At 44.0% G+C, this 12,782-nt stretch overlaps 1 protein-coding gene across 3 annotated transcripts in view; it reads left to right on the top strand.

The window, feature by feature from the left end:
• LOC124003667 (FYVE, RhoGEF and PH domain-containing protein 5-like) overlaps window positions 1-12,782 on the top strand; it is a 75,970-nt gene that overhangs the window by 22,934 nt on the left and 40,254 nt on the right. For all 3 annotated transcript variants that reach the window (XM_046312167.1, XM_046312168.1, XM_046312166.1), the window contains exons 3-6: window positions 2,465-2,621; window positions 2,707-2,765; window positions 2,945-2,975; window positions 6,360-6,511. In XM_046312167.1, coding sequence (XP_046168123.1) covers window positions 2,465-2,621; window positions 2,707-2,765; window positions 2,945-2,975; window positions 6,360-6,511 — 399 coding nt within the window. The remainder of the gene's footprint in view (window positions 1-2,464; window positions 2,622-2,706; window positions 2,766-2,944; window positions 2,976-6,359; window positions 6,512-12,782) is intronic.

The raw sequence follows: 12,782 nt of genomic DNA, 5'->3' as shown, positions 1-12,782 counted from the left end.
AGTTTACTGTATGTTCATATTCTTATCTTTTATTATTTCTTATTGTTGTTGCATTTATCGAGAAGGAACCAGCAAGCATTTCTTTGGACGGTGTAAACCATGTGATTCCCGTACATACCACTAATAAAACTTGAATTTGAAACTTGAGGTTGGTCAACAGTGGTCAGGGGCACTGCCTGTAGGTGTTGGCTAGAGGTTGGTCAGCAGTGGTCAGGGGCACTGCCTGTAGGTGTTGGCTAGAGGTTGGTCAGCAGTGGTCAGGGGCACTGCCTGTAGGTGTTGGCTAGAGGTTGGTCAGCAGTGGTCAGGGGCACTGCCTGTAGGTGTTGGCTAGAGGTTGGTCAGCAGTGGTCAGGGGCACTGCCTGTAGGTGTTGGCTAGAGGTTGGTCAGCAGTGGTCAGGAGCCCTGCCCATAGGCTAGGTGTTGGCTACAGGAAGGCCTGGGTGTGGGGCCTGTGAGGTCATTGTCAGGTCATCCCTGGGGAGGAAGTGTCCTGCCTTTGAGCGTCCATTTCTCTGTTTACGGGAAATGCCGGAGAAGGGGTGGAGGACTTTAAAGGGCTTTACAGTACATACAGGTCTTGACTTGTTTGTGGTGTTGAACGCAGAAACAGTCAAGCGCCGGGTACACCTCTTGTGATAGCATTAGTAGCACTTCACTTAACATACCGAGGCACAATTATTTGTTACTCCATCCTTCTTTACAGGTATCTTTACTAATTTCGCCACGAGAATAATTACTATCTGAGAAACCAAGTCCTTCAGTATATTTGAGGTCACTGACCAGTAGATACTCACCCTTCCAGTATCAGCAGGACAAACAAATAAGCTCACAAAGAGCCTGGGGAAGCGGGGAAGTATAATTTGTTATCCCCTTTTGTAATTCGCCACTGTAGATTTGTTCTTTGGCTGTAATAAAACATTATAGCACAGAGGCTGCAGAGACCGGATGCTATTGCCATGGTTAAGGGACAAAGTTGTAACATGCAGAGATTAAGATGTGTTTTTGGTTGGAAATGATTTGGAAGCTGAAAACTGGGAACTGACTCAATCGGTTCCTTTGTTCCGATTTAGTCGAGGACACCACTATTAACTCTATCCCATCCCATTGATGCTGGTCCATGGCCTGGGTATGGCTGTGTCGCTGGAGGCACTCTAGGTTTATTGGTGGTCTTTCCCCACACTAAAAAGACCTCTCATCTCTTCTCATAATATCACGTTGTCACTCTCCATATGTCTGATGTTCCTCCATATAACCTGCTATTATTACAGCAGTCTTGCCCATTCACCCTCTGAATGGCACATATACACAATCCGTGTCTCAATTGTGTCAAGGCTTCAAAATCCTTCTTTAACCTGTCTGATCCCTTCATCTACACTGATTGAAGTGGATTTAACAAGTGACATCAATAATGGATCATAGCTTTCACCTGGATTCACCTGGTCAGTCTATGTAATGGAAATAGCAGGGAGTCCTTATGTTTTGTACACTCAGTGTAAATGTACTGTCAATGCTGTATAAAGATACTACGTCACGTTGTGGTCTGTAGATAAAGACATTCCTGATGGAAATGCCATACTGTACATTGGAATGGGCAGATAGAATCTTGAAAAATGTCTCTAACAATGTCATTGTTCTCTTCCTGAACAAATGTTTTTTAATTTGTTTCCCTGAGAAACTTTGAGTTGTATTAGCCATTCATCATGGCAGAAGGCCTGACACCGTGACCTATGAGAGATCCCTCTGGGGTTGATTAATCCCCCTTTTACCAGCCCTCTCTGCGTTGGTTTGAAAAGGGATCCTAGCTGAAGACAAGCTGTCTCACTCTGTCTCCCACCTTCATATTCATCTCAGGATGTTTTTTATGTTTTTCTTTTTCATTTTCTTTCATGCTAATGATCAGAGTTTGGGATTTTATGAATTCGATCCACTGCCCATCAGATGAGTTACAGCTTCATAATGCCTCTCTGTAAACGTCCTTTGGTTTAGTAATATATTTGATGGGTTTATTGTCTCTCCTCTCTCTCCTCTCCTTCCTTCCTTCACTGGCTCACCCTCATCATTTGCCAGATTTCAGAAAACTGCACTGATAAAACTGCCACTGTATGGTGTGTGTGTTTGTTAACATACATATTTCAATGTTTGAATGTGTATTTGTTGACATGTATGTGTGAACTACACTACAGTAGGATCTTAATTTGAGCCAGATTGCTACAGCAGGAAAATAATCCTGCAGCAACGGGAAATGTGGATTATTATGTGTATTATAACTGACAATACATTTTTCGTAAGAGAAAATCAAGTCTGAAATTTAGAGTGGAAATTACAAACTTCAGAAGACTTTTTTTTAACCTCAAATACACTACATGTTTTACATGTAGGAAAGTTCACCTGCAACAGGGTGATCAAATTAAGATTCTACATCTCTATACGGATGCTCTTATCTGGTCCTGTCCTCTCAGTGCCTATACAGAAGCCTACACCGTGTGCGCCATAGCTGTTGGTTCACCTGGCGGGTCAGAGGTTGAGGCTGGGGGCGGGATAGTGGAGGAGGAGGAGGACCAAGAACAAACCTCTGAGGAGGAGGAGGGAGGAGCAGATAACACATATGACAGACGGGTAAGTTTTCATAACCAAGATATTGTTATTGTATTATGTTTGCTATTGCATAGAGATTTGTTACTGATAATGTTGTTCTTTACAGACCGACGGTCGATCCAGAGCCTTCTACATTGCCAAAGAGCTGGTGGACACTGAGAGATTGTGAGTGACCTGAGTATCACATATAACACTACTAATCAGCATCATTGTAACTCTTTTACTCTGTAACATTGTTGTGTCCTTTTCACCTTGTTGTTTCACCTTAATAACCTGTAAATGAATGCATTTTTACATTCATCTGCACATGTAAACCTGACAGTGCCTCAATTCTCTCTCTGCAGACATGTGAAAGCCCTCAAGCTTCTCCAGGAGGTAGGTATGAAGACGTCTCTGAACCAGACATGTATTTCTAGATGGATAAGATTTCCTCTCACCTTCATGTAGCAAACTCTGCTCCAGGAAAGCTCTCTGTCATCGGGCGTTTGGTGCCCCTATCAGTTGGTAGGAAAAAGATACAGGAGATGGATCAGAGAGGCAGACAACAAGGTTTATACAAATCTCCTCTGTTGCAATCCCAATGCTAGGCTAGAAGCAAGGGGAAATAATGTCTAGATGCTTTTTACAGTGGAGATCAAGTTTATGAATTGCCTGACTGGGCTGATGGGACAGTGGACGTGCAGTGATTTCTCAGATAGAACAGTAAACAGGCATTTCACCGTCATAGACGTGGGTTGTTGTGAATAGATAACAGTTGGAAACTTGGCTTGGGAGAGAGGGAAGGAAGGATGTATCTATAATACAATGTAATTGTATTTATTTTTGTGACTTGCAAACCTGCTGTAAAATGAATAAGAGTTCTGGAAAAATTAGGAGAGGGTGTCGAGTCATTATTATTCCTTGTTTGCCATTATAGCCAGTGGTGGTCATTGGTGAGAGTGGAGATGGGGCTCTATCTGAGGGCCAAGGTGGCTGGGAGGGCATCAGACACTTCCCTGAAGTATGTGTGGTGCCTCCACTCATCTCACTTTTGTCTCTCTGTGAACCACTTTCCCCAAGTAGAACCCCACCAACCACTGTACTTTAATTCAATTTTGACGGTATTACAAACTAATGACTTTACTTTCATTAATCTGATTACTTTTATTTATCGAATCAACTATGTTTAATTGTTACCCGATTAAATTAATAATGTAACAATTAACTCATTAGGAATTTGGCGCACCATGAGATAAGTTGTTTAAAGAGTTAACATCTCTCGAATTAAACTCTAAAGGTCTTTACCTATCACATCCATAATGCAGTCAACGTATTAATGATAACCTCATATCAGTCATAACCTTCTTGGATCTGCAAAAACCCCAGCCTTACTTATGAATTCAATACTACACAAATTGGTTTAATTATTTATTTTATAGCTAGCTAAATAATAACACAATAAACTTACACACTCAATACATGAGAAAAAGGTCCCTAGTGGACTGAAATAATATGGTGGCTTTTTACAAAATGACATGGAGAGGGAGAGAGAGAGAAAAAGAAAGTGAGACACATCATTTATACATTTTAGAAACTATTCTCACAGTGATCATGTACTTTGCACAAGAACCGCCACCTCTTTAGAATTAGAAATCATTAACTTATTTATGTGTGTATGCCTTCGCTCAACGTTTATCACTGTCACAACCAGCCCTCCTCAGCAAGGTTGTTGGCCTTTCAGCGGCACGCTTGTATAGCTCTGATTGTCCGAAAGTGGTCTCCCCTTTCCCATCTTCTACTGTTGTTCACTCTGGAAGAAGCTCCATGGAAGATAGGGTAACCAGCTGTGTGACAGTTCCCATTGGTGATGAGAGTAGTAGGATACAATGATTTGACAAGAGTAGTAGGATGGTAGGATGGCTAAACAGCCGTACCAGTGATTGTCTGGAAGGTGAGCTTCTCTCCGTTCAAACCACTCTGGACGTGAGCTGCAGCTCTATACACACCTTTCTGGTCTGGGAGGTGAGTTTATTTTCTTCACCTCGTGTTGAGGTTCAAAGTTCCAACCATTTCAAAAGTTTAACTACCACTTCACATTTCCTGGTCTACTGTTAATTTATCCACCAATCCTTTTATGCACTCTGGCTGAAGGGGATGGCTCCGTCTGGCTGACACGCTCTCTGACCTCACTCAGGGTGTGGCTACATGCTATTCAAAGATTCAGGAGACAAATTATCTTATGGCTCCTAAAATCACATTCCTATCTTAACAGAAGTATTTTCATAATTTTTCATATTTCCTATACAACGTTAAGTATTGAGACTTCATACATGTAGTGTATATAATTTAAGTTACAGTATTTCCTTTATAACCTTTCCCCACGTTCTTTTGTTAGAAATATTGTTTAGTGGGAAAAAGTCTGTTAACAAAGCACATTCCTTGGTGGATTTTGGAGGGAGATCTCTCTGGATCTCCTCTCCTTTAATTTATGACAGAGTGTGAGCTGTCAAACTGGCCCAGTTCCCTCCCCCCCTCTTTTGTGGGTGAGAGAAGGACTGGTTACTTTCATCCATTGCCAAGCTGATCTGACCTATTTGCATCCTCACAGGACAGTAATGACACTGAACACAGTGTTTAAGTGGCAGTCTTTCTCCAATGTATTTCCAATGACATAACCCACAGACTGTTAATACATTAGGAGAGGAGTTGGAGCCTAAAAGCCCTAAAAAGGCATAACACCTCACAGTACAAAGTACTTGCTTTATGTGTAAATGTTTTCTTAGCCTACATGTTCACACATTCTATATATGTAATGTATACAATAACTATGTATTCATACTATGACTCTCCCATATCCATGAGATGTCCACCACCCTCATATGACATGTCTGCTAAAATGTTTTATCTGGTTCTTCAATGATAGGATTAGACCCACCCGTCAAATCGTGTGAATCACTCAGACAAGATAGAATCATTGGGATGGCTTTGAATTGTGTAATGGAGGGGTACCTACATACTGGAGAACAGCACTGTCTGCATTAGCTGTGTAGAAGGGTTTTCAGCAGCAGAGAAGCCTATCCTATGTTGGGGGGGGGGGGGTAAGTGGTTCATTACACATTTCAGAGAGAAGGCAAGGGAAGGCAACCCTTCTGTGGTCAAAGTTCATCTCGGTTCACTTCTCGCTGCATTACATCACAAGGCCTTGTCTGTCACCTCTTTCCTGAGAAACCAGGCTTGGATTGGTATGGCGCTTTAAAAAGTGGGTCAGCTCTTGCCTTGGGACTGATTAAACATTCCAACGTGGTTAATGGAATGACACAGCAATTTTACACTGTATTATTTCTAAAATACTGGTTGAGAACAATTGTTGTGATCAATGAGACGTAATTGTAAGATGTAATGAAAATTCCATCACAGAATGTGGTAATGCCCCTCTCCCAGTCATTGACTGTGAGCTGTACTATACTGTACATAGGGAAGCTGGTAAACATACCGTAGAAATCCTACTTACTTCTCATGGCATATGGAGATAATCTAATGTTTTGTGCTCTGTACATTATATGCTAACACGCTACTTCATGCAGTCATTTATAGTCAGTCTAAAAATAGACATCATAACACAGACAGACAGAATGCTCACTGAATTGGAAGTTTAGTTATGTGAATGGAGGAGTCGTCCAGCCGTAGGACTGGAAGCACTTGTCGAATTCATACGTTGAGTGTGTATCATGTACAGTTTATTAATAACCCAAATGATGAAATCATCTTTGTCTCTGTCAGGACTTCAGGGAGGCGGTGGGGGCTGCAGTAGGGGATGAGGGGGATCCTGTGCTGGAGGAGGAGCGGCTGAGAGAGATCCTCAATGAGCTGCCCGATGTTTACACTCTGCACCGCAGAATCCTCACTGAGTTAGAGAACCGCATCCGTCAGTGGTGAGACATTGACTGCACACCATACACACAAAGTATCTAAGTAAAGTAATGGAATTAAGAGTATATACATATATGGAAGAGCAATGTCAGAGTGGCATAGACTAAGATACAGTAGATAGTATAGAATACAGTATATATATATATATATATATATATATATATATATATATATATATATATATATATATATATATATATATATATATATATATATATATATATATATATATATATATACAGTGGGCTACAAAATTACTGGCACCCCTGACTGACAATGCAAAAATAATGCTTAAAACCTGTCTAGGACTGGGGTTCCCGCAACAGCCAGTGAAAGTGCAGGGCGCCAAATTCAAAACAAAAAAAATCTCATAAGTAGTTTCAGTAGTTCTAAAACATGATGTCATGTTTTAATTGAACAAACTGAACACTACACAAAATAATAACGAAGAGAAAACGAAACAGTTCTGCCAGGTGAACAGACACTAAACATTAATTAAACACCCACAACCAAAATGAGGAAAACAGGCTACCTAAGTATGATTCTCAATCAAAGACAACGAACGACACCTGCCTCTGATTGAGAACCATACTAGGCCAAACACATAGAAATATAACAACCTAGAAAAAAGAGCAGACTACCCACCCCAACTCACGCCCTGACCAACCTAACACAAAAACATAAAAAAGGAATTGAGGTCAGAGTCCCAAAGGTGCGGACTCTGGCAGAAAAATCTGAACCTATAGGGGAGGGTCTGGGTGGGCGTCTGTCTGCGGTGGCGGCTCTGGCGCGTGACGTGGACCCCACTCCACCATAGTCTTTGCCCGCTTAAGTGGTGCCTTTGGAGCGGCGACCCTCGCCGCCGACCTTGGACTGGGGGTCCTTGCAGCGGGCCCCGAAAAGATGGGAGACTCCGGCAGCGCCGTAGTGAAGGGTGACTCCGGCAGTGCAGCAGTGAAGGGTGACTCCGGCAGTGCAGCAGTCAAGGGCGACTCCGGCAGCGCCGTAGTGAAGGGCGACTCTGGCAGTGCCATAGTGAAGGGTGACTCCGGCAGCGCCATAGTGAAAGGCGACTCCGGCAGCTCCTGACTGACGGGCGGCGCCGGCAGCACCTGACTGACAGGCGGCTCCCGCAGCTCCTGACGGACGGCCGGCTCCCGCAGCTCCTGACTGACGGCTGGCTCCCGCAGCTCCTGACTGACGGCCGGCTCCCGCAGCTCCTGACTGACGGCCGGCTCCCGCAGCTCCTGACTGACGGGCGGCTCCCGCAGCTCCTGACTGACGGCCGGCTCCCACAGCTCCTGACTGACGTGCGGCTCCGGCAGCTCCTGACTGACGGGCTGCTCCGGCAGCTCAAGACAGACGGGTGGCTCCGGCAGCTCAGGACAGACTGGCGGCTCTGGCTACTCAGGACAGACGGGCGGCTCTGGCAGCTCAGGACAGACGGGCGGCTCTGGTAGCTCAGGACAGACGGACGAACCTGGAGGGAGGAGATGGAGACAGCATGGTGCATGGGGCTGCCACAGGACCCACCAGGCTGGGGAGACCTATAGTAGGCCTGGTGCGTGGAGGAGGCACCGGATGGACCGGGCTGTGGGGGAGCACTGGAGCCCTGGTGTGCAGCCTTGGCACCACTCCTCCAGGCTGGATGACCACTTTAGCCCGGACCCTCCAGAGTGCAGGCACAGATTGAACCGGGCTATGGGTGAGCACTGGAGATCTGGTGCATACCACTCGCACCTCTCCCTTAGGCTCAATGCCCACATTCGCCCGGCACGGGCGGAGTGCAGGCATAGGACGCACTGCACCCTCCCAGCGCCCCCGGAGACACAGCACACAGAGCCGGCGCAGGATACCCTGGGCCGAAACGGTGTACCGGAGACCAGACACGCTGAGCCGGCACAACACGCCCTGGCTGGATGCCCACACTCGCATGGCACTTGCGGGGGGCTGGCCTATAGCGCACCGGGCGATGAGCGCTTACTGGCGACGCCGTGCGCTTGACCGCAGAACACTGTGCCTGACCAGTACTGCACTTCCTCTGGTATGCACGAGGAGTGGGCTCAGGTCTCCAACCTGACTCTGCCACACTCCCCGTGTGCCACTCCCCCAAAACATTTGGGGGCTGCCTCTCGTGCCTGTCTTGCTGCCTTGCTACATCCTCATATCGCCGCCGCTCAGCTCTCGCTGCCTCCAGTTCTTCCTCGGGGGCGGCAATATTCACCAGCCTGTGCCCAGGGTTCCTTAACGTCTAAAATCTCCTCCCATGTCCATGATTCCAGAGAACGCTGCTGCTCGATACCACACTGCTTGGTCCTTGGTTGGTGGGTGTTTCTGTAATTCTTCTCTTTGGTGGAAGGAGAGGAGGACCAAAATGCAGCATGGTAAGTGTTCGTCATGTTTTAATTGAACAAACTGAACACTACACAAAATAATAACGAAGAGAAAACGAAACAGTTCTGCCAGGTGAACAGACACTAAACAGAAATTAAACACCCACAACCAAAATGGGGAAAACAGGCTACCTAAGTATGATTCTCAATCAGAGACAACGAACGACACCTGCCTCTGATTGAGAACCATACTAGGCCAAACACATAGAAATATAACAACCTAGAAAAAAACATAGGCTACCCACCCCAACTCACGCCCTGACCAACCTAACACAAAGCCATAAAAAAGGAACTAAGGTCAGAACATGACACTTAGAGCCCCATCAAATTACAGAAAAACTCATAATAAACATTGATACGATAACAAGATACGACTATTATACATGGAACTTTAGATACATTTATCCTTAACCTCTTGATTCTAGCCATCCCGGATCCGGGATCGTGAATACAGCCTCAAGCTCATTACCATAACGCAACGTTAACTATTCATGAAAATCGCAAATGAAATGAAATAAATATATTTGCTCTCAAGCTTAGCCTTTTGTTAACAACACTGTCATCTCAGATTTTCAAAATATGCTTTTGAACCATAGCTAAACAAGCATTTGTGTAAGAGTATTGATAGCCTAGCATAGCATTTAGCCTAGCATTCAGCATGCAACATTTTCACAAAAACAAGAAAAACATTCAAATAAAATTATTTACCTTTGAAGAACTTCAGATGTTTTCAATGAGGAGACTCTCAGTTAGATAGCAAATGTTCAGTTTTTCCAAAAATATTATTTGTGTAGGACAAATCGCACCGTTTTGTTCATCACGTTTGGGTAAGAAAAAAACAGAAAATTAAGTCATTACAACGCAAACTTTTTTCCAAATTAACTCCATAATATCAACAGCAACATGGCAAACGTTGTTTAGAATCAATCCTCAAGGTGTTTTTCACATATCTATCGATGATAAATAATTCGTGGCAGTTGACTTTCTCCTCTGAAGAAAATGGAACGCGCATGGACCTGGAGATTACGCAATAATTTCGACGGAGGACACCGGGCGGACACCTGGTAAATGTAGTCTCTTATGGTCAATCTTCCAATGATGTGCCTACAAATACGTCACAATGCTGCAGACACCTTGGGAAACGACAGAAAATGCACGCTCATTCCTGGCGCATTCACAGCCATATAAGGAGACATTGGAACACAGGGCTTTCAAAATCTGGACCATTTCCTGTATGAAATTTCATCTTGGTTTCGCCTGTAGCATTAGTTCTGGGGCACTCACAGATAATATCTTTGCAGTTTTGGAAACGTCGGAGTTTTTCTTTCCAAAGCTGTCAATTACATGCATAGTCGAGCATCTTTTCATGACAAAGTATCTTGTTTAAAACGGGAACGTTTTTATCCAAAAATTAAAAGAGCGCCTCCTATCTCGAAGAAGCAACCGCTGTGTCAGATTTATTTTTAACTTTACGGAGAAAGCAAACCATGCAATAATCTGAGTACAGCCTTTAGACAACAAAGCAGCCAAAAAGATACCCGCCATATTGGGTAGTCAACATTACTCAGAAATAGCATTTTAAATATTCACTTACCTTTGATGATCTTCATCAGAATGCACTCCCAGGAATCCCAGTTCCACCATAAATGTTTGTTTGTTTGTTTGTTATCGAAATTTGTTCGATAATGTCCATCAGTTATGTCCAAATATCTTCTTTTGTTAGGGTATTTGGTAAACAAATCCAAAAGCGCGTTCAGGTCGCGCCGAACGTCGGACGAAAAGTTCAAAATGTTCCGTTACAGCCCGTGGAAACATGCCAAACTAAGTATGGAATCAATCTTTAGGATGTTTTTAACATAAAACTTCATTAATGCTTCAACCGGACAATTCCTTTGTCTGTACAAATGAAGTGGAACGTAGCTACCTTTCACGTGAGCGCGCCAGACCGAGGCTGTGGCACTCTGCCAGACCACTCACTCAATGCCTTCCTTTATAGTAGAATCTTCAAAACGGTTTCTAAATACTGTTGACATCTAGTGGAAGCCTTGGGAAATGAAACATAACTAATATCCCACGGTCTCTTCAATAGGGGCTGAGTTCAAAAACTACAAACCTCAGATTTCCCACGTCCGGGTTGTTTTTATTCTCAGGTTTTTGCCTGCCATATGAGTTCTGTTATACTCACAGACATCATTCAAACAGTTTTAGAAACTTTAGAGTGTTTCCTATCCGAATATACTAATTATATGCATATTCTAGGTTTTACGGCTGAGTAGCAGGCAGCTTAATTTGGGCACGTTTTTCATCCAAGCTACCCAATACTGCCCCCTACCCCAAAGAAGTTAAACAAATATAAACAATATAATTATAGAGATAAACTCAAAATACCAACGTGAGAAATACAATACTTTATTAATGTTTCAATGGAATCAAACAAAATCATTTATTGATTTAATTAAAAATCAATGTCCTCCAAATCAAGATTTCACAATTAATTGCACACTTAAAGATGATTGGAAATAACATATACAAAAATTAAACTACAAATTAAATTCCACTTATTTAAGTTGATCTAAGTCTTAAGGAACTATATTGAGCCATTACATCACTTCCTGTTTCACTAGGGTATAAAAATGAGGTAACACACACACACAATATCCCACTGTCCTCCAACACCATGAAGAAAACAAAAGAACTGCCATTTCAAAAGAGACAGATGGTCGTAGACCTTCATAAATCGGGTAATGGCTACAAGAAGATCCACAACCGATTGAATATACCACAGAGCACTGTCAGGGCAAATATAAAAAAATGCAAAAGATATGGAACAGTTGAAAACCTCATGGGTAAATCAAATCAAATCAAATCAAATTTATTTATATAGCCCTTCGTACATCAGCTGATATCTCAAAGTGCTGTACGGAAACCCAGCCTAAAACCGCAAACAGCAAACAATGCAGGTGTAAAAGCACGGTGGCTAGGAAAAACTCCCTAGAAAGGCCAAAACCTAGGAAGAAACCTAGAGAGGAACCGGGCTATGTGGGGTGGCCAGTCCTCTTCTGGCTGTGCCGGGTAGAGATTATAACAGAACATGACCAAGATGTTCAAATGTTCATAAATGACCAGCATGGTCAAATAATAATAAGGCAGAACAGTTGAAACTGGAGCAGCAGCACAGTCAGATGGACTGGGGACAGCAAGGAGCCATCATGTCAGGTAGTCCTGGGGCACGGTCCTAGGGCTCAGGTCCTCCGAGAGAGAGAAAGAAAGAGAGAATTAGAGAGAGCATATGTGGGGTGGCCAGTCCTCTTCTGGCTGTGCCAGGTGGAGATTATAACAGAACGTGGCCAAGATGTTCAAATGTTCATAAATGACCAGCATGGTTGAATAATAGTAAGGCAGAACAGTTGAAACTGGAGCAGGAGCATGGCCAGGTGGACTGGGGACAGCAAGGAGTCCTCATGTCAGGTAGTCCTGGGACATGGTCCTAGGGCCCAGGCCAGTTGAAACTGGAGCAGCAGCATGGCCAGGTGGACTGGGGACAGCAAGGAGTCATCATGTCAGGTAGTCCTGGGGCATGGTTCTAGGGCTCAGGTCCTCCGAGAGAGAGAAAGAAAGAGAGAAGGAGAGAATTAGAGAACGCACACTTAGATTTACACAGGACACCGAATAGGACAGGAGAAGTACTCCAGATAAACAAACTGACCCTAGCCCCCGACACATAAACTACTGCAGCATAAATACTGGAGGCTGAGACAGGAGGGGTCAGGAGACACTGTGGCCCCATCCGAGGACACCCCGGACAGGGCCAAACAGGAAGGATATAACCCCACCCACTTTGCCAAAGCACAGCCCCCACACCACTAGAGGGAAATCTTCA

This window comes from Oncorhynchus gorbuscha, linkage group LG18 (genome assembly GCF_021184085.1).
Source record: "Oncorhynchus gorbuscha isolate QuinsamMale2020 ecotype Even-year linkage group LG18, OgorEven_v1.0, whole genome shotgun sequence".
Lineage (NCBI taxonomy): Eukaryota > Metazoa > Chordata > Actinopteri > Salmoniformes > Salmonidae > Oncorhynchus > Oncorhynchus gorbuscha.
The sequence above is the reverse complement of the archived record's forward strand: the minus strand, read 5'-3'. Positions and strand labels throughout refer to the sequence as shown.